A 20,917-nucleotide genomic window follows, 5' to 3' on the forward strand; every position below is an offset into this window, starting at 1 on the left:
AAAAGGCAGACGTGTGCAGATAGGCATGAGATACAGAGGAGAAGCAAAAAGGAAGATGGCTGTCGTTGAGTAGGGGGGAGGTAAACAAGATAAGGTCAGTGAGAGGAGGACAAAGAAAGGCATGCAGAGGGGGAGAAGGAGGGGAGGAAAAAAAAGTGTGGATTGCAGAGATTGTGATTTATTCCAGTTTTGGGCCTGGGGCATTCCTCACTAACTACACACAGGCCTCCAAACTGAGATGCAAATACATTCGAATCCAGCTAAACATCTCCCTGTTCACTGGATGGTCTTTTCAAAAGGCACTAAAACTACAAAGGAGTATGAAGAAAAATGTGACTCTGTCGCCTATGTTTAGATGCAGTGTGGCCAGAACCACTGAGCCATGGCTTAGCTGTCCAGGGTGTTGATCTCAACAGGGTGGTGAGCAGGTCAGAGATCATGTTCCCAGTTTAGGTTGGAAAGAGCTGCACTGAGGTTAGTCCCCTCATGACAAACCTGTGGTTTGACCCTTTGAATAAACTCTGTAGAATTTAGAGGAATCCAGAGAGAGAAAAGGATGGAAACTTGGAGTGTTTGTTATCTGCAACACTGACTCACTCAGGGCATCTGTAAAACTGATTGTACAAAATCTTTCCCTTCATCGCTTCACTTTTACAACTGTTTTATACAACATGCAGGCAGTTCCACAGTTTTTCTACTATTTTAATGAGCCATAACGTACACAAATGCTTTCTCTACTAAAGCATTGCACCGAATGATTAAATGCCAGGCTTTAAACAAACACTAAGCTACGGATGATAAGATCCAAACAATTGCTCAAAACCTACAGTCACAAAAACTGTTTTTCAAAGGAAATTAGATTTGTTTTTATCCAACGTTACATGAAACGGATCAAGAATGTAGTAAATGACACTTGCTGTCTAATGGGTCCATTCATCACAAAATGATTTATGATTTTTAATAAAACAAACTCTCAGCCAGCATCGCCCCTGTGTTACACTGTATTACCCAATGTGGGTTTATAATGATAAAATGGCTAACTGATCCCATTAGCACAGCAGAAAACTGCTTTGTTAAACTAGCCATGATTTGGCTGCTGAAACATCTGAGGCGGCTTATTCTAATAATCAATTAGCATTTTGACCACATGTTGTGGATTCCTGGAAACAGCTTCCAAATCCCATCCTTGGAAAGATCTCCACACCTCCTGCTTGCTTGTGTTTATACACCACTTTGCATTTAATTTAATTTAATTATTCATCCCCACTCTCCTCCTCAGTTGTGCTCCATCTCCCTCCCTTCACTCCCAACTGTAGGCAGTTTATACAGTAAGTTTCATCCAGATTGATTGCATCCAGGAAAATTTAGGGAACAGCCACGCATATATTAATTTAATCCATTGTATCAACACCAACACAAAGCTGGTGAATTCCTACAGATAACCTTAATTATATTTGATTGAAAAGGTAAATTGAAAGAGTTTGTGTCCAAGCTCCACGTAACAGCAGGCTTAATTTGTTTCATAGCAATGACAGCTCAATAATTTAGTATCCACCACTAGGCATTAATCCCATCAAGCGATAAAATGCACAAGTTCAGGTTAATCTAAGTGCTTGTTTGGAGCTGTATGTCAAAGACACATTGGTTTACTAATCCACTAAATGGGTTTTGAGATCTTTGTTCTTTTTAACAATCTATTTATGGGCTGGTTAAAAACATCTGCTGCATTTGTCTTCCATTTACATTCCCATACAGGATGAAGGCGGTTTGCAGTCGTGTCTCATCTTAACGCCGCTAGATTTGTTTTGATGGTAACCCAGATGCCTCTTGAGGAGCGTGCGGGCTGCTTCAAATTTTATTTTATTCAATGTGATAAAAACGACTGATTCTCAAGCTGCCTTTTTTATGGTTGATTTCCCACAAGAGATGGTGCAAACACAGCTGAGAAACTTGTGTAGAAGCGATAAAAATGTATTCAATTACATTGAACTGGGGTTCCGGTAGCCCTCCAGCATTGAATCAATTCGATACCCCCAGACCACATGGGTTTACAACACACACAAACACACAAACCCAGTTACCCACCCTCTGACAGTGAAGCCTTTTAATAAAAAGGGGAAATTGGTTTGGTGGCAGTGCAAACACTGACTTTAATAACACAACAGCCTGAGTGTTTTTGCAACAAAGCTGAATTCCCAGACTCATCGTTCAGCTCTCAGGAGAAATGTGCCTGAGAGATTATGTCACCTGCCACTATTTGCCTGGAAATGATGCAGATGCTTAAAACCAATGATAATCAGTCTCTTAACAACATACAACTTTGTATTTGCAGCATGCAGCATCAGCAGCTAGGGTTACTTTGCAGACAGCAGAGAAATGTAAATTACTGTAATGACAGCAGAAGCCCACAGGTTTGTCTAGACTTCCAGAGGAATGTGTTCGGCCTCTAAGCTGTGGTGGTGCACAAGAGAGCTGTTGTCTTTCTAGGCTCTTCAGCTAATTCTTACACCAAGCAGCTCCAAAAGAAAAAAGAAAGAAAGGAAAAAAGGAAAAAAAAAAAATCAAATCACTGAGCGCATCAGGTAAGGTTTCACCTATACATTATTAAATGCATGCATGCCTCAATTTACCGTGCGGACACCCAAGTGCAAGCAAGAAGACTTATTGACTCAATTCAAGGCTCAGGCTGATTTAGTTTCAACTAAACATCTACAGTTAAGGAAATACATTCCACTGCAGCAGATCATGCCTTACAAAAAAATATTCCACCCTAAAGCAACTGCTAAACTTTACCCTCTGAGTTTACACGAAAGCAAAATGAATCAGGAAGTTGTCAGTTTTGTGAGCGTCTTTGTGGCTAGGCTAAATAATACATTAGTTATCCATTACCTATTGGGTACTTGCTGACAGTAATAGAGCATGTGGACTGAACCAATGTAATCTCAGTGAATGGGTCAAAGTGTATCAGTGAAATGGTTAGCTGACAGTGAGTGTGGGTCTAGAGGGGCAGGGGGTTGAGGAATCTGACCTCTGTTCGTGCACACGCCTCACCTTAGAAACAACAGTTAGAAGAAGTGTTATTTAAACAAACAAAAAAAAAAAAAAAGTACAGCGAACTCAGTTGAAAAAGTTCTGCTTTTTTAACATTGCACAGACATAATTATAAATACCAAATTATCTACAAACTAACCAATGTTACTTTAATGCTCAGTTGACTAAAGGTGGACTTAGAGGGCAGCTGTCCTTCACTATTGAGACAGAAGGCTCAAGGTGTTCAAATCCTTAGAGAACACAAACTCACTATTCCATCAAAAATGCTGTCAGCAGCACTCCTCTGACACAGTCTACAGCCTGTGTGCGAGCTGAAGCCTGTCACCTGGGTCCTCTCCAAGTCTCAGCAGCAGTATTTATGGACTGTGTTTGACCCACATACAAAGCTTAAGGGTGTAGTGGACAATAAGTGACGTCACAGTGTCAGTTTAACTTGAAATGTGACTCCTTACTCAAAGTAGTTCATATTTACATGTTACTTCAGTTAATTTCAAGTGAATCACCATCATCTCCTCACCTTTGAAGATTTTAAAGTCGTATATTTATCGTGTGTGGCAGCATGACACTTCTAGGTCACTGTAGGTGTAGACAGCCAAACACTTGTTACATTAGACCTTAAAAGCGTTCCCTATAAAGGGAACATGAGCTTATTGTGTTATGTAAGTTTAGAATTGTCTTCTTTTAACATCTTCATTGCTAATCTATCAACATCAACACTTGCAGACGACTGAATCATCTCAAAATTTATATGCAACAAATTACAACAAAAATACGACAGTTTCCCTTTTTCCACTCTTCTCTTGTGGTGAACATCTAACGCACATACATGTACTAGAAAACGCAAACCAGTTATTCAGAGAATCTGCTCCCGGGGAATCCAACAGAGATGAAATGTTATCGATTTTACAGAGCTCCGGTTACATTCATGAAATGTTTTGCATTTCAAACTCATGATGCTAAATTCCAAAATAGATACACAATCTTACTGATCTAACTTCTTGACTCCCGATGTGCACAGACAGACAAAGACACGCAAGATGCAGAAGGTAACGATGACCTTTTCAGCTTCCCATTAAACAGTGGTGAAAGGCCACAGTCTGTTCTGCACAGGGGCCACAACAGAGCTCCTTTCAGCAGCTCTGCGTGTGTGTGCGCGCATATGTGTGTGTTTCTGAGGCAAACCAGAGGCGGGTGACTTTCTGAAAAGGTGAGGGGCGGTTGGTGTTTCCACCGGTTTGATATTAGCTGCTGAGAGGAATTCCTTGTATTCTCCAGGTCAACTTTGGATAACAAAGCCTGGATGATAAATTCTGAGGCCCAGCGTTGTCATCAGCTGCTGCCACATGACCCCATAGCCAAGAACTCGCACTATCACTTTGTCAGTGCTTAAACAAGAGCAGAAAAAGTAGTGAAAGAGAAACCTGATCTGTACAGAGCTCATAAAGAAACACTAATCCGAGGCTAGCCTGTTCTACTTTCCTAAAAGGATTCCTTCACTGTACTTTCCAAAAGCACATCAAAGCCTACTAACCACGTGTGAGGTGCTAACTGTCCACTCTGCATACGTATTTAGCCTGGTAATATGTCATTGTCAGCAACAGCAGTCCAGTGTGTGGACAACGTCAGGAGGAAGGAAACAAAAATAAAACTGGGAGTTTAAACAGAAAAAAATGGGGTTGAACATGATGGAACATCCCCCTGGATACATAAACAGACGTGTGTGTGTGTGTGAGTCTGTGTGTGTGTATTACACAGAGAGATCGATTACAAAGCGTGCCACACAGCAGACATGCACAACATTTAGGAGATGAAAGACAGGGAATGCAAAATCTGAACAATGGTAATTATCCGTGAAAGCATGCTCACACAAAAATGAGAAAAATATCCCAACCTGAGATCCTGAGCACTGTCTGTGAAATACACAGCCATGCTTCTTTACAACAAACAAATTAATAGCCACGTGCATATTTAAGCTTGGTTAAAACACATCAGTAACATTACACGTTTGAACAGCTGGACTCAAAAACAAACTGTTTTCTTTCTGCTAAGAAGACAAACACACAAATCGAGAACAAAGGACAAAACTTCCTTCCTCCACTTCCAACTGATTTTTAACACACACACACACACACACACACACACACACACACACACACACACACACACACACACACACACACGCGCTCCCTGCCAGTATGCAAAGCACTCACCGTGTGTGAAGTGTTTGTGTGTATGAGCTGTCCCCTGTCGAAGTGCAGCGCTCCAGTGAGAGGCCAAACTCTGCTGTGGCTCTGGAAGCTCCCTGCCTGCCCCTCCCACCCATGCCTGTCATGTGACTCTGCACGCAAGGCAACACCACACGCCCACTTCCTTCAAATAACCCCGACCCTCCCTCTGACAAATAAAAGGGAAAAAACACCCCCACAACTTCCAATGCGATAAAAAGTAAATGTTAGCAGAGAACGGACAAAGACAGAGCGTCAGTGGCTGCGATAAAGAAACAACAGAAGAGCTGTGTGTGCGTGCGCCTGCAGCTCTGCAGGCTTTAGGCCAGCTTCTCCTCAAGTCCCACATTAAAAAACAAAAAACTAATTACTTTGTCTGGACTCCTTATCTCCTCATCTTTACGTCAAACTACTAACACTCAGTCCCTTTAACAAATCAGTACCCTCCATAAATCAAGACTCACTGATTTCTTTTCCCCCTCTTTGAAAATTTTATATCATATTGGCTTTTACAGCGAATCATTTAAAAGAAAAAACAAAAAAGTAAAAATGTTTTAGATAAAGCCAAAGAAATCAAGCAGACAGAGCAGGGGATATGATGACATTTATCCTTTTTTTAAAAAATTCACAGGAAATTGTTGTTTTTTTAAAGCAGCTTTTGTAAGTACTGAATAATCCCACAGCAACTAAACTGAAATGTTTGGCAACAGTCAAGAGCCTGGATAAGATATCCTCAGACATTTCAACAGTAAAAAACATTACAGGGATGATGTACAAACACTTTAATGCTGTTACAGTAACAATAAAAGCCACATGTATACAAAGTATGAAAAGCAATAAAATAATATAACATGAATCCATGTATTAGGCAGGTATATTTATTTATAGCATATATTAGATTGTATACTGTAAACAGATGTATAAGATGAGTTAGATGGGGGTAGGAATGGCTGACCAGGATATGGTCAACATCTTGTTCTTGTTTTCCTCTTGAATATGATGGCTTTTAATGATTGTGTTTGTCTTTTATTCCCTAATACGTATTGACACTTGTTACTTATATGTTCAAAATAAAGATTTGATTATGACAGTGCAAACACCAACAACTATTACTATTTTCCAGTGAAAATATAAACAAAAGACGAAATCTAAAGAATGGCAAAATGAGATGTTAAAAACACCTGATCCCTTATCTTCCAGTACCTGAGAACAAACCAATCACTTTGGCTGATTACTACTCTTTGGAAGTGTGTATATTCATGCCAGATTAAAGAGGAAGGGAACAGCTGTTTTCAGGCTCACAGGAAGTGTAATTACACACCAGTGCAGCAACTTGAGTTTAACCTTACAGCCACATGAACAGACACACACACACACACACACACACACACACACACACACACACACTCTCTCTCTGGGCAACACCTGCATTCCTTGAAACGAACAGTCAGGTTCCTGAAAAAAACCAGGCGTAATATGTTGGAGAGACGTGTCATTACTCAAACTCAGAGGCCAAAATAAACCAGGGCTTTTAAACAATGTCCATCTAACGAAACTGAAACATCAATATGGACCTTCTGAGTCCTGCACAATACCAACACACGATTCATTAAATCCGACACACAAACATAGCTGGACTTGTAACTGTGATAAAAACCAGGTTTTTACCAAATATGGACGTAAAATAAACCCTTGTTGTCGTTAGTTTTACAGGGTGGAGAACCCTGCAATTTCCCCCAAACTCGGGGCCCCGTCTCTCTTACAGCTTTTCGCTCTTTGACCTTTTTCGTTCTTTTCAACTCACTCTTTCTGAAGCTCACCTTTATCTCCCCAATAAAAACCTGATGTTTAAAGTGGAGACACTGGAAATGTAGATAATTCTGACAGCACTTAATAATGGGTTTAGGAGCTGGTTTATTACTCAGCTGCACTTTTTTTCACCAACACGACACAATCATCTTTGAAATCTTCTTCTGTGGATTATGCAGATAATACAATAGGAAGACATAACAGAGCTTTTCACTCCTAATATGCATTGCAGCAATGCCAGTGATGAAGCAAGCCACAGATAGTTTAAATAAAAAGGGGCAATGGTCATGACTTAAGACAAATTAAAATCCACATTTAGGAAGACTAAAGCATCATCCTGAAGTCACGTAAACAGCTGTGTGCATAAAACTGTGCCACTCTGAACTCGAAACACAAACTCCTCTTCTGAACATCACTGCCACTCAGGAGCTGCTCTCCAAAGGTCTCACTATTAACTTGTCTTTTTTTAAGCCTAAAATAGACTTTTTATGAGATACAAATTCCCTCTTTCAGATTTTCTTCTTAAAAACACTGACTCCTGAGTGAACCGTGCATGCATGCAGCGTGGGCCAACCATCATTTGTTTGATCTGACATAACTTGGCAGACTTCTTTATTACAGAGCTGCTGTGCTGCTGGGGACACGGCCTTCTTAAATGAAAGAAGAAAAAAAAAAATCTTAATTTTGAGGAGAAGGAGACAGAAAGCCGATGTCAGGGGCTGAAGTTTGTGGGCCACGCTGAGCCAAGATGGTGTCATGTACTGGCAGGCAGAGCATGAAGCTGCCTGGCTGACCCCTGACAGTATTCCTTGCAGTTGGACTTTCATAACACAGAGATACAGAAGAACCATAGATTGACTGGGCGCATTACATTAAAGGCATCACAGGTTGTCTTTTTCCTCCACAGGAAAATAGTGTAGTGTACGACTAATACAGAGGGCTGCAACACATCTTAAATCAGTATTCAGTAGACTGCAGTGCACAGGGTGTGTGTACAGTTCTGCTATGAACCATCTTAGGCTGATAAATGACACTAGCAAAAATAAATAAATAAATAAAGGTTCGTTAGCTGACATGCATGCTGAGGTTTCTAAAAAACAAAAAAGCAAGTACAGAAAAATTAAATCAACAGCAAGGACCTTATTCATTTCTGCAACACTCATGCTGCTCATGTGAAAGATGTGGGTGGTGGCCACGGAGAAACTAAATGTTTCCTTTGTGTGTGTGTGTGTGTTTCTACCTCACCCAGAAGGAATACTTAAGCCTCCGTACAGGATAAAAGGAGAAACTTGAGCATGTCTTTATGTGTAAACATTTGTGAGTTTACTTAACCTAAAAATCTATTGTGCACCGTCACACTGTGACGCTTGGATTTCCATTTGGAGATGAAGAGTAAACACTCGCAATGTAAATAACATTTAGGGGCCAACTTTAGGGCAAATCTACCGGAAATTAATGTAGGTCAGTGTCCTCTGAAGTAATAGAAACAGTGTGGGTGGGTGTGTGTGTGTGGGGGGGGGGGGGGGTTTGAAGATGTCACATGAATCCAATTCTCTGGGAAGAGGAAGTACTTCCTCACTGAGGAGGATTTGTAGTAAACAGCTGAATGAGGCCCTCTCAGGGTTCTGAAAACAGCTCCTTCACCCTCCTCCACCCGATGTGTGTGTATGCCGACACTGAGCCACTCAGCTCTGTGTTTGTGTATTGTGCTTCTTAATGTATAATACAGTGGACTTCAACGTATCTTTGACAAATGTTTTCCAGCTCCAGGCGCTACCTTCCAGGTGCAAGGCCAACTACCTGTGTGACAGCAGCATCTGCTGGTAGCTGGTAGAGTTGCAGCAGTAGAAGCAGCTCCACGAGCTTCAAAACAGCATGGGTCAGTCTCCAGCCTCAGCTTTGCAGTGCAAAACTTGCATATCTAAAAATTTGGCAAGTGTATATTTAGTTATTTTAACATGATGAAACTTAAAATTTGAGTTGTGGTGCAAACATCTTTGTACATAATCGTAAAGTTTTTATATGGTGACAGGAACTACAGAACATCTTTAAACAATGAAAACTAAAGTAAACAAATTATAAATGAAAACATAGCCATTAAAAACACGTGTACACTATTTAAAATTCACTCAACTACAACACGAGAGACTCGACTGCAATTTCAGTCCCTCACCTCTGCAGTCGGGCAGACACACCCATATTCAGACTTTGGATTAAATGACCAATAATCAGCTTTTGTATTTTAACAGAACCAAATTACCACAAAAAGAAACAAAACAGAACAAAAAAGTTGCTGGTAGTTGCTGTTTTGTTTTCTCTTTTGTTCGCAGCAGCAAATAAAAAATAAGTAAACAATGTGAAGAGAAAACTTGTTCCAAGATAGACTCAAACTAACTGTAACTGTTGGACCAGAAAACCATCTGGATCTTTATTTTGAACATGGTCTTCACTTGTTTTGGGAAAAAACAATTAGCCAGTTGCAACATCTGTACCACTAGATGACTGATGAGAAATTTTGTAAAAGTGTTATAAAACTTTCCACTTTTCACTTGTTATTTTTACTCTCTAATATGAGTTAATTTTGTGCTAAGTTTGAAAATTTTAAATGGATAGACCCACAGCATGCTTTCAGTGAAAATCAATATTTTGTATATTAGCTACTCAAAATGGTTCTTACTGTGCATCATCTGTACAATATCTACTCATGTCTAATCTAACAGTAGTGACTCCCAGCAGATTCATCCAGTGAGGCTCAAGGACAATAATGCTGATGGAGAAATGACAGACATGTTGATTAAGAGTGTATTTGACTGATGCTTTTGAATTTTCTCTGTAATCTTGAAACTTTTGTGCTCATTAAACTGTATTTTCAAGCGTGAGATGGTCATTTTCAATGATGTGTTGTAACCGTCTTGATTCAAAAGTTGTATTAGATATGCACATATTAGATATATGTGCATTGTTCACAATGTAAACTAACTGCATGCCCTGGTGACTTACTGGCCTAAAATAAATATACGATTCACTTGATTCAAATCCATCCGTGTCTTCCAAGTTTCAAAACGTAGCTGATATAATAGTAAAGTAATAATAAAATAAAAAAGTAATAGTAAATTTCTACACGTCCTGATAATGGCAAAAGACCAAAAATGCAGCAAGTGTGAGAGGCCAATAACCTGCATTAAAACAAACAAAAACATCCAGTCTCAAACAAAAAGCAGATTATGTGCAAATATTTCAATCTACTCTAGTAAAGTCATGAGCTGTGACACATACATATTTTTGGACACAGAAATAATCTCAAGTTTTTATATAATGACTACAGATCACCTTTAAACAATAAAAATTTAAATTAAGAAAACAACAATCATTCAAGAAAACTCCAAATTCAAAAACATGTGCACATTGTGTGAAATTCATATGTGATCATTTGGTACAGGAGAGACTACTGCAGTGTCACAGTTCGACACCCTGCCATAAGGCAGACACGCCCATATTCAAAGCTTCCATTACAAGCCTGCTCATAAATGGCCAATAATCAGCTGTTAACAGATACGTGACTGCCAAACTACCAGATACTGAAATGTTTTTTTGTCTTTAAAAACGGAAGGAAGTCAAATGAACACAGTTGTTTTTCAACTTCCTCTTCACAACTGTCAAAGCTCCTCTGGATTTATTTACAAGGAAAGCGAAACCTAAAAGAAGTTAAAACTGCTCTCACACAACAAATAGATCAGACTGAGAGAAGCATACCGACACAGGTAAGTTCCCTCATTTTCTAAATTCCTTACTCGACTGGTGAGGAATTTACCCACATCTCTAATGCAGAATCTATTCCACAGGTGACAAAATATTCCATACACAACAAAGTGGATTTGACATGGAGTCTGTTACCGTGCACTACGTATGCCTTTTGACTAATTACAAGCATACATACTGTCATTCAATATGATCTGCAAGTCTGCAGGATTAGTATTAAAGCTTTGAATTTTAATTTGTGTAACTTCCTGACACAGTTATTGGGAGTGTCATGAAACCAGTGCCATGGCCAATAAAAAGTGAAATACAATTCATTAAGATTAGCAACTGGCTTTATCTAATACAACATGAAAACATTTTCGGAATCTCTCAAACAAAATCTGCTTTGTTTAATTACTCTAAGCAGACCGTTCAGTGATCCCGCCCTCTTGTTTATCTGAAGCTGACAGGAGGACTCAGTGGACAAGTCAAACAAGTTTTGATTATAAATGAAGAGTTACTAGTGTGACACTCCCCTATCATTACCTCCTCTCAGGTCCTGTTCAGGAAGTTAAGACTGTTTGGTAAAACAAGAGAATTTCTGAATTTAAGGTAAAAACAAAATCTCTTTATTTAAGAAATAAAGAGACATTTTTAGAAATGATTTTGTAACTTTATAACATTTGTTGTTCCCTGGGTTAACACCCCCCCCCTTCTAATTTAATAAAACTTTAATTTACTTTTCCTGGTGAAAATACCATTTACCAGGAAAAGTAAATAAAACCTGTTTCAGTGTTTGTACGACCAAATGATTAACGCTTAATTACAGACTAGGAAAGAAAAATTAAAGTCCTTTTTTAAATGGTAGCATGTTGATAAAAATATGTAATCATAACTATTATATGCATCACAGGTCACACAAAAAGACAAAAAAAAAAAAAACTTTGTAAGGGCGGAAAATGCATGGATTCACTAGCTACTTAAATCTCTCTACAGGCTGATGAAGATGTCAGGAAAGATCATCTGTTGCTGTGTGGCTCTGCTCCTGACCCTGACTTCTGTGTCAGCTGTAAGACGAACACTCAATTCAATCAATGATTTGATGTCAGTAGGCTTCGGCCAGTCTGTGCCGATCCACAGTCTTGTGCTGCTCCACTGGTTTGCCAACACTGTTAACATTGACAGAAACGATGTCATACATCTGAACTTTAACCCAAACCATGATTATGGGTCCCACTATTATGGCAACAGTGGGAGGCTGTTTGAACTATCGCTGGGATCCACATACTACACCATCGGTAACATCAATGCATCAACATCAGTCCCACTTCCACCTCATGTCCGAGCCCAGTCAGGACATGGAAACAGAGTTCGAGTCGTTATTAGAGTCAGGGAGGCATCTGGAGTGCGACAAGTAGAGCGTGTCTATATCACGCAGCATTATAACCAATTTAACCATCAAAGGTCAGATTATGATCAACATCAGACGTACGAGATCACTACCAACCTCTTAAGAGAGATCAGAGAGTTTTCTATGGACAGTGATGACATGATATCATTAAGGTATCTTAGGGATCGCTTTGGACGCAGGGCTAATGATTTGCAGTTAGAACGCATCAGAAACATGTGGGGTCACCTTGCTTCTCTCGGACTGTTGTTCCACATTGTGGGGTATGCTGGGCCAGTACAATCCTACTGTAACCAAGTCCAGTTGGCATCAAGAAAAAATGATTCATGGAGCAATATTCAAGACTGTCTAGGTTTCTTATGTCGTTTGTTGTTTGCAGTTTTTTTGGTAGTTGCTGTTTTGTTGGTAGTTGCTGTTTTGTTTTCTCTTTTGTTCGCAGCAGCAAATAAAAAATAAGTAAACAATGTGAAGAGAAAACTTGTTCCAAGATAGACTCAAACTAACTGTAACTGTTGGACCAGAAAACCATCTGGATCTTTATTTTGAACATGGTCTTCACTTGTTTTGGGAAAAAACAATTAGCCAGTTGCAACATCTGTACCACTAGATGACTGATGAGAAATTTTGTAAAAGTGTTATAAAACTTTCCACTTTTCACTTGTTATTTTTACTCTCTAATATGAGTTAATTTTGTGCTAAGTTTGAAAATTTTAAATGGATAGACCCACAGCATGCTTTCAGTGAAAGGCCAAATCAATATTTTGTATATTAGCTACTCAAAATGGTTCTTACTGTGCATCATCTGTACAATATCTACTCATGTCTAATCTAACAGTAGTGACTCCCAGCAGATTCATCCAGTGAGGCTCAAGGACAATAATGCTGATGGAGAAATGACAGACATGTTGATTAAGAGTGTATTTGACTGATGCTTTTGAATTTTCTCTGTAATCTTGAAACTTTTGTGCTCATTAAACTGTATTTTCAAGCGTGAGATGGTCATTTTCAATGATGTGTTGTAACCGTCTTGATTCAAAAGTTGTATTAGATATGCACATATTAGATATATGTGCATTGTTCACAATGTAAACTAACTGCATGCCCTGGTGACTTACTGGCCTAAAATAAATATACGATTCACTTGATTCAAATCCATCCGTGTCTTCCAAGTTTCAAAACGTAGCTGATATAATAGTAAAGTAATAATAAAATAAAAAAGTAATAGTAAATTTCTACACGTCCTGATAATGGCAAAAGACCAAAAATGCAGCAAGTGTGAGAGGCCAATAACCTGCATTAAAACAAACAAAAACATCCAGTCTCAAACAAAAAGCAGATTATGTGCAAATATTTCAATCTACTCTAGTAAAGTCATGAGCTGTGACACATACATATTTTTGGACACAGAAATAATCTCAAGTTTTTATATAATGACTACAGATCACCTTTAAACAATAAAAATTTAAATTAAGAAAACAACAATCATTCAAGAAAACTCCAAATTCAAAAACATGTGCACATTGTGTGAAATTCATATGTGATCATTTGGTACAGGAGAGACTACTGCAGTGTCACAGTTCGACACCCAAGGCAGACACGCCCATATTCAAAGCTTCCATTACAAGCCTGCTCATAAATGGCCAATAATCAGCTGTTAACAGACACGTGACTGCCAAACTACCAGATACTGAAATGTTTTTTGTCTTTAAAAACGGAAGGAAGTCAAATGGACACAGTTGTTTTTCAACTTCCTCTTCACAACTGTCAAAGCTCCTCTGGATTTATTTACAAGGAAAGCAAAACCTAAAAGAAGTTAAAACTGCTCTCACACAACAAATAGATCAGACTGAGAGAAGCATACCGACACAGGTAAGTTCCCTCATTTTCTAAATTCCTTACTCGACTGGTGAGGAATTTACCCACGTCTATAATGCAGAATATATTCAGCAGGTGACAAAATATTCCATACACAACAAAGTGGATTTGACATGGAGTCTGTTACCGTGCACTACGTATGCCTTTTGACTAATTACAAGCATACATACTGTCATTCAATATGATCTGCAAGTCTGCAGGATTAGTATTAAAGCTTTGAATTTTAATTTGTGTAACTTCCTGACACAGTTATTGGGAGTGTCATGAAACCAGTGCCATGGCCAATAAAAAGTGAAATACAATTCATTAAGATTAGCAACTGGCTTTATCTAATACAACATGAAAACATTTTCGGAATCTCTCAAACAAAATCTGCTTTGTTTAATTACTCTAAGCAGACCGTTCAGTGATCCCGCCCTCTTGTTTATCTGCAGCTGACAGGAGGACTCAGTGGACAAGTCAAACAAGTTTTGATTATAAATGAAGAGTTACTAGTGTGACACTCCCCTATCATTACCTCCTCTCAGGTCCTGTTCAGGAAGTTAAGACTGTTTGGGAAAACAAGAGAATTTCTGAATTTAAGGTAAAAACAAAATCTCTTTATTTAAGAAATAAAGAGACATTTTTATAAATGATTTTGTAACTTTGTAACATTTGTTGTTCCCTGGGTTAACACCCCCCCCCTTCTAATTTAATAAAACTTTAATTTACTTTTCCTGGTGAAAATACCATTTACCAGGAAAAGTAAATAAAACCTGTTTCAGTGTTTGTACGACCAAATGATTAACGCTTAATTACAGACTAGGAAAGAAAAATTAAAGTCCTTTTTTAAATGGTAGCATGTTGATAAAAATATGTAATCATAACTATTATATGCATCACAGGTCACACAAAAAGACAAAAAAAAAAAAAACTTTGTAAGGGCGGAAAATGCATGGATTCACTAACTACTTAAATCTCTCTACAGGCTGATGAAGATGTCAGGAAAGATCATCTGTTGCTGTGTGGCTCTGCTCCTGACCCTGACTTCTGTGTCAGCTGTAAGACGAACACTCAATTCAATCAATGATTTGATGTCAGTAGGCTTCGGCCAGTCTGTGCCGATCCACAGTCTTGTGCTGCTCCACTGGTTTGCCAACACTGTTAACATTGACAGAAACGATGTCATACATCTGAACTTTAACCCAAACCATGATTATGGGTCCCACTATTATGGCAACAGTGGGAGGCTGTTTGAACTATCGCTGGGATCCACATACTACACCATCGGTAACATCAATGCATCAACATCAGTCCCACTTCCACCTCATGTCCGAGCCCAGTCAGGACATGGAAACAGAGTTCGAGTCGTTATTAGAGTCAGGGAGGCATCTGGAGTGCGACAAGTAGAGCGTGTCTATATCACGCAGCATTATAACCAATTTAACCATCAAAGGTCAGATTATGATCAACATCAGACGTACGAGATCACTACCAACCTCTTAAGAGAGATCAGAGAGTTTTCTATGGACAGTGATGACATGATATCATTAAGGTATCTTAGGGATCGCTTTGGACGCAGGGCTAATGATTTGCAGTTAGAACGCATCAGAAACATGTGGGGTCACCTTGCTTCTCTCGGACTGTTGTTCCACATTGTGGGGTATGCTGGGCCAGTACAATCCTACTGTAACCAAGTCCAGTTGGCATCAAGAAGAAATGATTCATGGAGCAACATTCAAGACTGTCTAGGTTTCTTATGTCGTTTGTTGTTTGCAGTTTTTTTGGTAGTTGCTGTTTTCTCTTTTGTTCGCAGCAGCAAATAAAAAATGAGTAAACAATGTGAAGAGAAAACTTGTTCCAAGATAGACTCAAACTAACTGTAACTGTTGGACCAGAAAACCATCTGGATCTTTATTTTGAACATGGTCTTCACTTGTTTTGGGAAAAAACAATTAGCCAGTTGCAACATCTGTACCACTAGATGACTGATGAGAAATTTTGTAAAAGTGTTATAAAACTTTCCACTTTTCACTTGTTATTTTTACTCTCTAATATGAGTTAATTTTGTGCTAAGTTTGAAAATTTTAAATGGATAGACCCACAGCATGCTTTCAGTGAAAATCAATATTTTGTATATTAGCTACTCAAAATGGTTCTTACTGTGCATCATCTGTACAATATCTACTCATGTCTAATCTAACAGTAGTGACTCCCAGCAGATTCATCCAGTGAGGCTCAAGGACAATAATCCTGATGGAGAAATGACAGACATGTTGATTAAGAGTGTATTTGACTGATGCTTTTGTATTTTCTCTGTAATCTTGAAACTTTTGTGCTCATTAAACTGTATTTTCAAGCGTGAGATGGTCATTTTCAATGATGTGTTGTAACCGTCTTGATTCAAAAGTTGTATTAGACATGCACATATTAGATATATGTGCATTGTTCACAATGAAAACTAACTGCATGCCCTGGTGACTTACTGGCCTAAAATAAATATACGATTCACTTGATTCAAATCCATCTGTGTCTTCCAAGTTTCAAAATGTAGCTGATATAATAGTAAAGTAATAATAAAATAAAAAAGTAATAGTAAATTTCTACACGTCCTGATAATGGCAAAAGACCAAAAATGCAGCCAGTGTGAGAGACCAATAACCTGCATTAAAACAAACAAAAACATCCAGTCTCAAACAAAAAGCAGACACGGATTATGTGCAAATATTTCAATCTACTCTAGTAAAGTCATGAGCTGTGACACATACATATTTTTGGACACAGAAATAATCTCAAGTTTTTATATAATGACTACAGATCACCTTTAAACAATAAAAACTTAAATTAAGAAAACAACAATCATTCAAGAAAACACCAAATTCAAAAACATGTGCACAATGTGTGAAATTCATATGTGATCATTTGGTACAGGAGAGACTACTGCAGTGTCACAGTTCGACACCCAAGGCAGACACGCCCATATTCAAAGTTTCCATTACAAGCCTGCTCATAAATGGCCAATAATCAGCTGTTAACAGACACGTGACTGCCAAACTACCAGATACTGAAATGTTTTTTGTCTTTAAAAACGGAAGGAAGTCAAATGGACACAGTTGTTTTTCAACTTCCTCTTCACAACTGTCAAAGCTCCTCTGGATTTATTTACAAGGAAAGCGAAACCTAAAAGAAGTTAAAACTGCTCTCACACAACAAATAGATCAGACTGAGAGAAGCATACCGACACAGGTAAGTTCCCTCATTTTCTAAATTCCTTACTCGACTGGTGAGGAATTTACCCACGTCTCTAATGCAGAATCTATTCCACAAGTGACAAAATATTCCATACACAACAAAGTGGATTTGGACTAATTACAAGCATACATACTTCCATTCAATATGATCTGCAAGTCTGCAGGATTAGTATTAAAGCTTTGAATTTTAATTTGTGTAACTTCCTGACACAGTTATTGGGAGTGTCATGAAACCAGTGCCATGGCCAATAAAAAGTGAAATACAATTCATTAAGATTAGCAACTGGCTTTATCTAATACAACATGAAAACATTTTCGGAATCTCTCAAACAAAATCTGCTTTGTTTAATTACTCTAAGCAGACCGTTCAGTGATCCCGCCCTCTTGTTTATCTGCAGCTGACAGGAGGCATCAGTGGACAAGTCAAACAAGTTTTGATTATAAATGAAGAGTTACTAGTGTGACACTCCCCTATCATTACCTCCTCTCAGGTCCTGTTCAGGAAGTTAAGACTGTTTGGGAAAACAAGAGAATCTCTGAATTTAAGTTAAAAACAAAATCTCTTTATTTAAGAAATAAAAAGACATTTTTAGAAATGATTTTGTAACTTTGTAGCATTTGTTGTTCTCTGGGTTAACACCCCCCCCCCCCCTCTAATTTAATAAAACTTTAATTTACTTTTCCTGGTGAAAATACCATTCACCAGGAAAAGTAAATAAAACCTGTTTCAGTGTTTGTACGACCAAATGATTAATGCTTAATTACAGACTAGGAACAGAAATTTTTTTAAATGGTAGCATGGTGATAAAAATATGTAATCATAACTATTATATGCATCAAAGGTCACACAAAAAGACAAAAAAAAAAAAAACCTTGTAAGGACAGAAAATGCATGGATTCACTAACTACTTAAATCTCTCTACAGGCTGATGAAGATGTCAGGAAAGATCATCTGCTGCTGTGTGGCTCTTCTGATCTTTACATCAGTTTCAGCTGTAAAACGAATGCTCAATTCAATCAGTGAGCTACAGTCAGTCAGATTTGGCCAATCGGTACCTATGGAGAGCCAAGAATTGCTCCGCTGGTTTGCCAACAAAATTGAAATTGATACAAATGGTGTCATACGACTGAACTTTGACCCACACTGTGATTATGGCTCACATCATTACGGCAACTTTGAGGGGTTGCTAGATGAATTGCCAAGGGGGTACAGATACTACACTCTTGGCAATGTCAATCAACAGACATCACTCCAGCTTCCATCTCATAGGAGAAACAGGGCCCGAATCATAATTAGAGTCTGGGAGCAGTCACAGACAGTAGACCAAGTCTATATTACACAGCATTATCAGACATTTGACTACCAAAGGTCAGAGTACGATCCAGAACAAACGTACCTCATCTCTACTAACCTCCTAAGAGAGATCAGAAGGGCTCGTATGGACAACTCACCGACACATCGTGTAAACGCGTCCCAGTCATGGGACACTGGAAACAGACAGGCTGCAACAAGAAGAAATGGACAACCTAATGGTTGGAACGATTGGTTGTTCGCTTTGGTTGTTTTAGTCTTCATTTTGTTCATTTCCTTTTTGCTCATACTAATCTTTCTGGGTCACAAAATAAACTTAACATATTTTCAGGCGAGAAAGTAGCTGTGTAAACATCAAATATCTGCTCTGTTTATCAAGATATCGCATATTTGCAAAAGTGCCTCGACGTTTTCAAAGACATCTGCTATCTACCAGCTCGATAGCTACTCGGGAGATCGAGGGTCACTGAAGCCGCCGAGAACGGCACAACTCCCGGCACATCATTTTCAGATCACCATGGACTTTCGCTACTCAGGTTAAACGTAATATATAAGTCACTTAGACAACCTAAAAATGTTATTGTTGGGCTTTTTTCAGTGTTTTGTTTGTTTGTGAGTAAATCGGTTTGGCTGAGATTAAAGTTATTAGATTAGATTAGATAAAATAAAACTTTATTAATCCCCGGGTGGGTTCCTCCTTGGTTTTTACACAGCTGAATAAACATCAAACAGAAAACTGATTAAACAGAAGTGTGAGACGGTCGAGAATTTACGCCAGTGTCCTGTTATAATTTAGATGGCAAGGAGCAGACGGCAGAGTTTATTAAACTCCACCGAGACAGCGGTGACGCTAATCAGAAAGCTAGACCGTCCAATTTCCCCAGCCGTTTACTTTCGGCCTACCCGACCTTCTGAGGACCCGGCCCACGTAGACCGCCAAGGCTGGGTCCTCAGGAGGATGCAGCCCATAAATTTGGACACGACCACTGTAGTGACTATATTAATTTCTTAAAGTTCTTTCTTTCTCTTATATTTAACCACACTACAGACAGACAAGTGCTTGTTTTTATGCGTTGTCGTTAGCTACAACAATGGTAAAACCACCGCGTGTCTGCTTGTTTTGTTTTCCACATAAAGCTTTCACAATAGAGCTCAACATCCTGTTGAGACTTTTCAAAATAAACTGAATCACGTGAAAGAGCAGATTATTTACGGATGAGAAGCAAAAAACGAGCCGCCAGGTGCTAAAAAATAAACCTTAGACTCAAACGTTAGAACAGGCTTTTCCCCGCAGCACGCTGTGTAATAAATACTCACAAAGAAAACGGCGGCCGTTACAACCCATGTCTAAAAATGTATAGTTTCATGCATCAGTTAAAACACTCGACTCCAGGTACGCAACGCCCAGCTGGAAACACTTCACGCAAGTCGAGCTGCCCGAGATTCACAGAATTTACAGAAAATGTTACATTTTTGTGATTTATATCGTTATCGGACGATAGATGTCTTAATATCGGGATATGAGATTTTGGTCATATCACACAGCCCTAACAACAGAGTATAGTTTAATCAGTAACTAAAATTGTGCTCAGGACCAGAGAACCTGGAGCATCTTTGTCTTGACCGGGACAACAGGGCAGTTATCTGAGTTTGATTACATGACTAATAGTAGTTTCTGCTGTACAATTTGCAACCATGTCATTATCTTTTTTTCATTTTTGTTTTAGCCTGGACTATATGAGTTTATTTTGTGTTAGATTTAAAAGACAGGCTGGTTATAGCATGCTTGTAATAAATCATTTTGACAGCAAGTCACAAAAATCAACATTTTGTGTGTGGACTTCAAAAATTGTGCATTTGTATTTGTCAAATATCTAATCATGTCTAATCAACAGTAGTGACTCCCAGCAGATTCATCCAGGGAGGAGAACGGACAATTACTCTGACAGATGAATGACAGAGACGTGTTGTGTTACTGTTTTGGTATTGTATTGCATTTTTAAAATGTTGTGCTCATTAAACTGTATTTTTAATTGGGGACAGTCATTTTATGTGATGTGTTACAACTGTGTTGACTCAAACGTTGTATTTGATATTTTAGTCTTGCTTAAAAAGTAAATTAACTGTGTGGCCTGGTTAGGTACTGGGCTATAACAAACAAGATTCACTTGATTCAATTTCATCTGGCTCTTCTATGTTTTACAACATAGCTGATATGAGGTTTGCAATGCACTACGTAGATTTCTACACTTTCTGATAATAGCAAAAG

The 20,917-nt window shown here is 38.6% G+C and overlaps 4 protein-coding genes across 12 annotated transcripts in view; 3 read left to right on the forward strand and 1 right to left on the reverse strand.

Annotated features, from left to right (window-relative positions):
* LOC146711256 (septin-9-like) overlaps positions 1–20,917 on the reverse strand; it is a 92,443-nt gene that overhangs the window by 21,150 nt on the left and 50,376 nt on the right. The window contains exon 1 of one of the 7 annotated variants that reach the window (XM_085454041.1): positions 5,262–5,326. The exons of the other annotated variants lie outside the window; for them this stretch is intronic. The gene's annotated coding sequence lies outside the window, so the exon portion shown is untranslated. Of the gene's footprint in view, positions 1–5,261; positions 5,327–20,917 lie in introns of those variants that run through there. 7 annotated transcript variants of the gene reach the window in all.
* On the forward strand, positions 10,670–13,225 carry LOC146711257 (uncharacterized). Of its 2 annotated transcripts, none has more exons than XM_085454046.1 (2): positions 10,670–10,846; positions 11,820–13,225. In XM_085454046.1, the coding sequence occupies exon 2, from the start codon at positions 11,824–11,826 to the stop codon at positions 12,685–12,687; it is 864 nt and encodes a 287-aa protein (XP_085310172.1). In that variant the 5' UTR covers positions 10,670–10,846; positions 11,820–11,823; the 3' UTR covers positions 12,688–13,225. The 2 variants fall into 2 exon arrangements, with proteins under 2 accessions (XP_085310172.1, XP_085310171.1); XM_085454045.1 differs by lacking the exon at positions 10,670–10,846 and adding an exon at positions 11,416–11,435.
* On the forward strand, positions 13,941–16,447 carry LOC146711258 (uncharacterized). 2 transcript variants are annotated; one of them, XM_085454047.1, is made up of 3 exons: positions 13,941–14,100; positions 14,634–14,689; positions 15,074–16,447. In XM_085454047.1, exon 3 carries the CDS (start codon positions 15,078–15,080, stop codon positions 15,909–15,911), a length of 834 nt encoding a protein of 277 aa, XP_085310173.1. In that variant the 5' UTR covers positions 13,941–14,100; positions 14,634–14,689; positions 15,074–15,077; the 3' UTR covers positions 15,912–16,447. The 2 variants fall into 2 exon arrangements, with proteins under 2 accessions (XP_085310173.1, XP_085310174.1); XM_085454048.1 differs by lacking the exon at positions 14,634–14,689.
* Positions 17,150–20,686, forward strand: LOC146711259 (uncharacterized). Its single transcript, XM_085454050.1, has 2 exons — positions 17,150–17,331; positions 18,262–20,686. Exon 2 carries the CDS (start codon positions 18,266–18,268, stop codon positions 18,989–18,991), a length of 726 nt encoding a protein of 241 aa, XP_085310176.1. The 5' UTR covers positions 17,150–17,331; positions 18,262–18,265; the 3' UTR covers positions 18,992–20,686.

This window comes from Copadichromis virginalis, linkage group LG4 (assembly GCF_057382275.1).
Source record: "Copadichromis virginalis isolate Kocher_CV1m ecotype Utaka linkage group LG4, C_Virginalis_male_GT1.1, whole genome shotgun sequence".
NCBI classification, from domain to species: Eukaryota; Metazoa; Chordata; class Actinopteri; order Cichliformes; family Cichlidae; genus Copadichromis; species Copadichromis virginalis.

Coding starts and splice junctions, on each gene's coding strand:
- LOC146711258 (XM_085454047.1), top strand. CDS start 15,078: ATGAAGATGTCAGGAAAGATCATCTGTTGCTGTGTGGCTCTGCTCCTG.
- LOC146711257 (XM_085454046.1), top strand. CDS start 11,824: ATGAAGATGTCAGGAAAGATCATCTGTTGCTGTGTGGCTCTGCTCCTG.
- LOC146711259 (XM_085454050.1), top strand. CDS start 18,266: ATGAAGATGTCAGGAAAGATCATCTGCTGCTGTGTGGCTCTTCTGATC.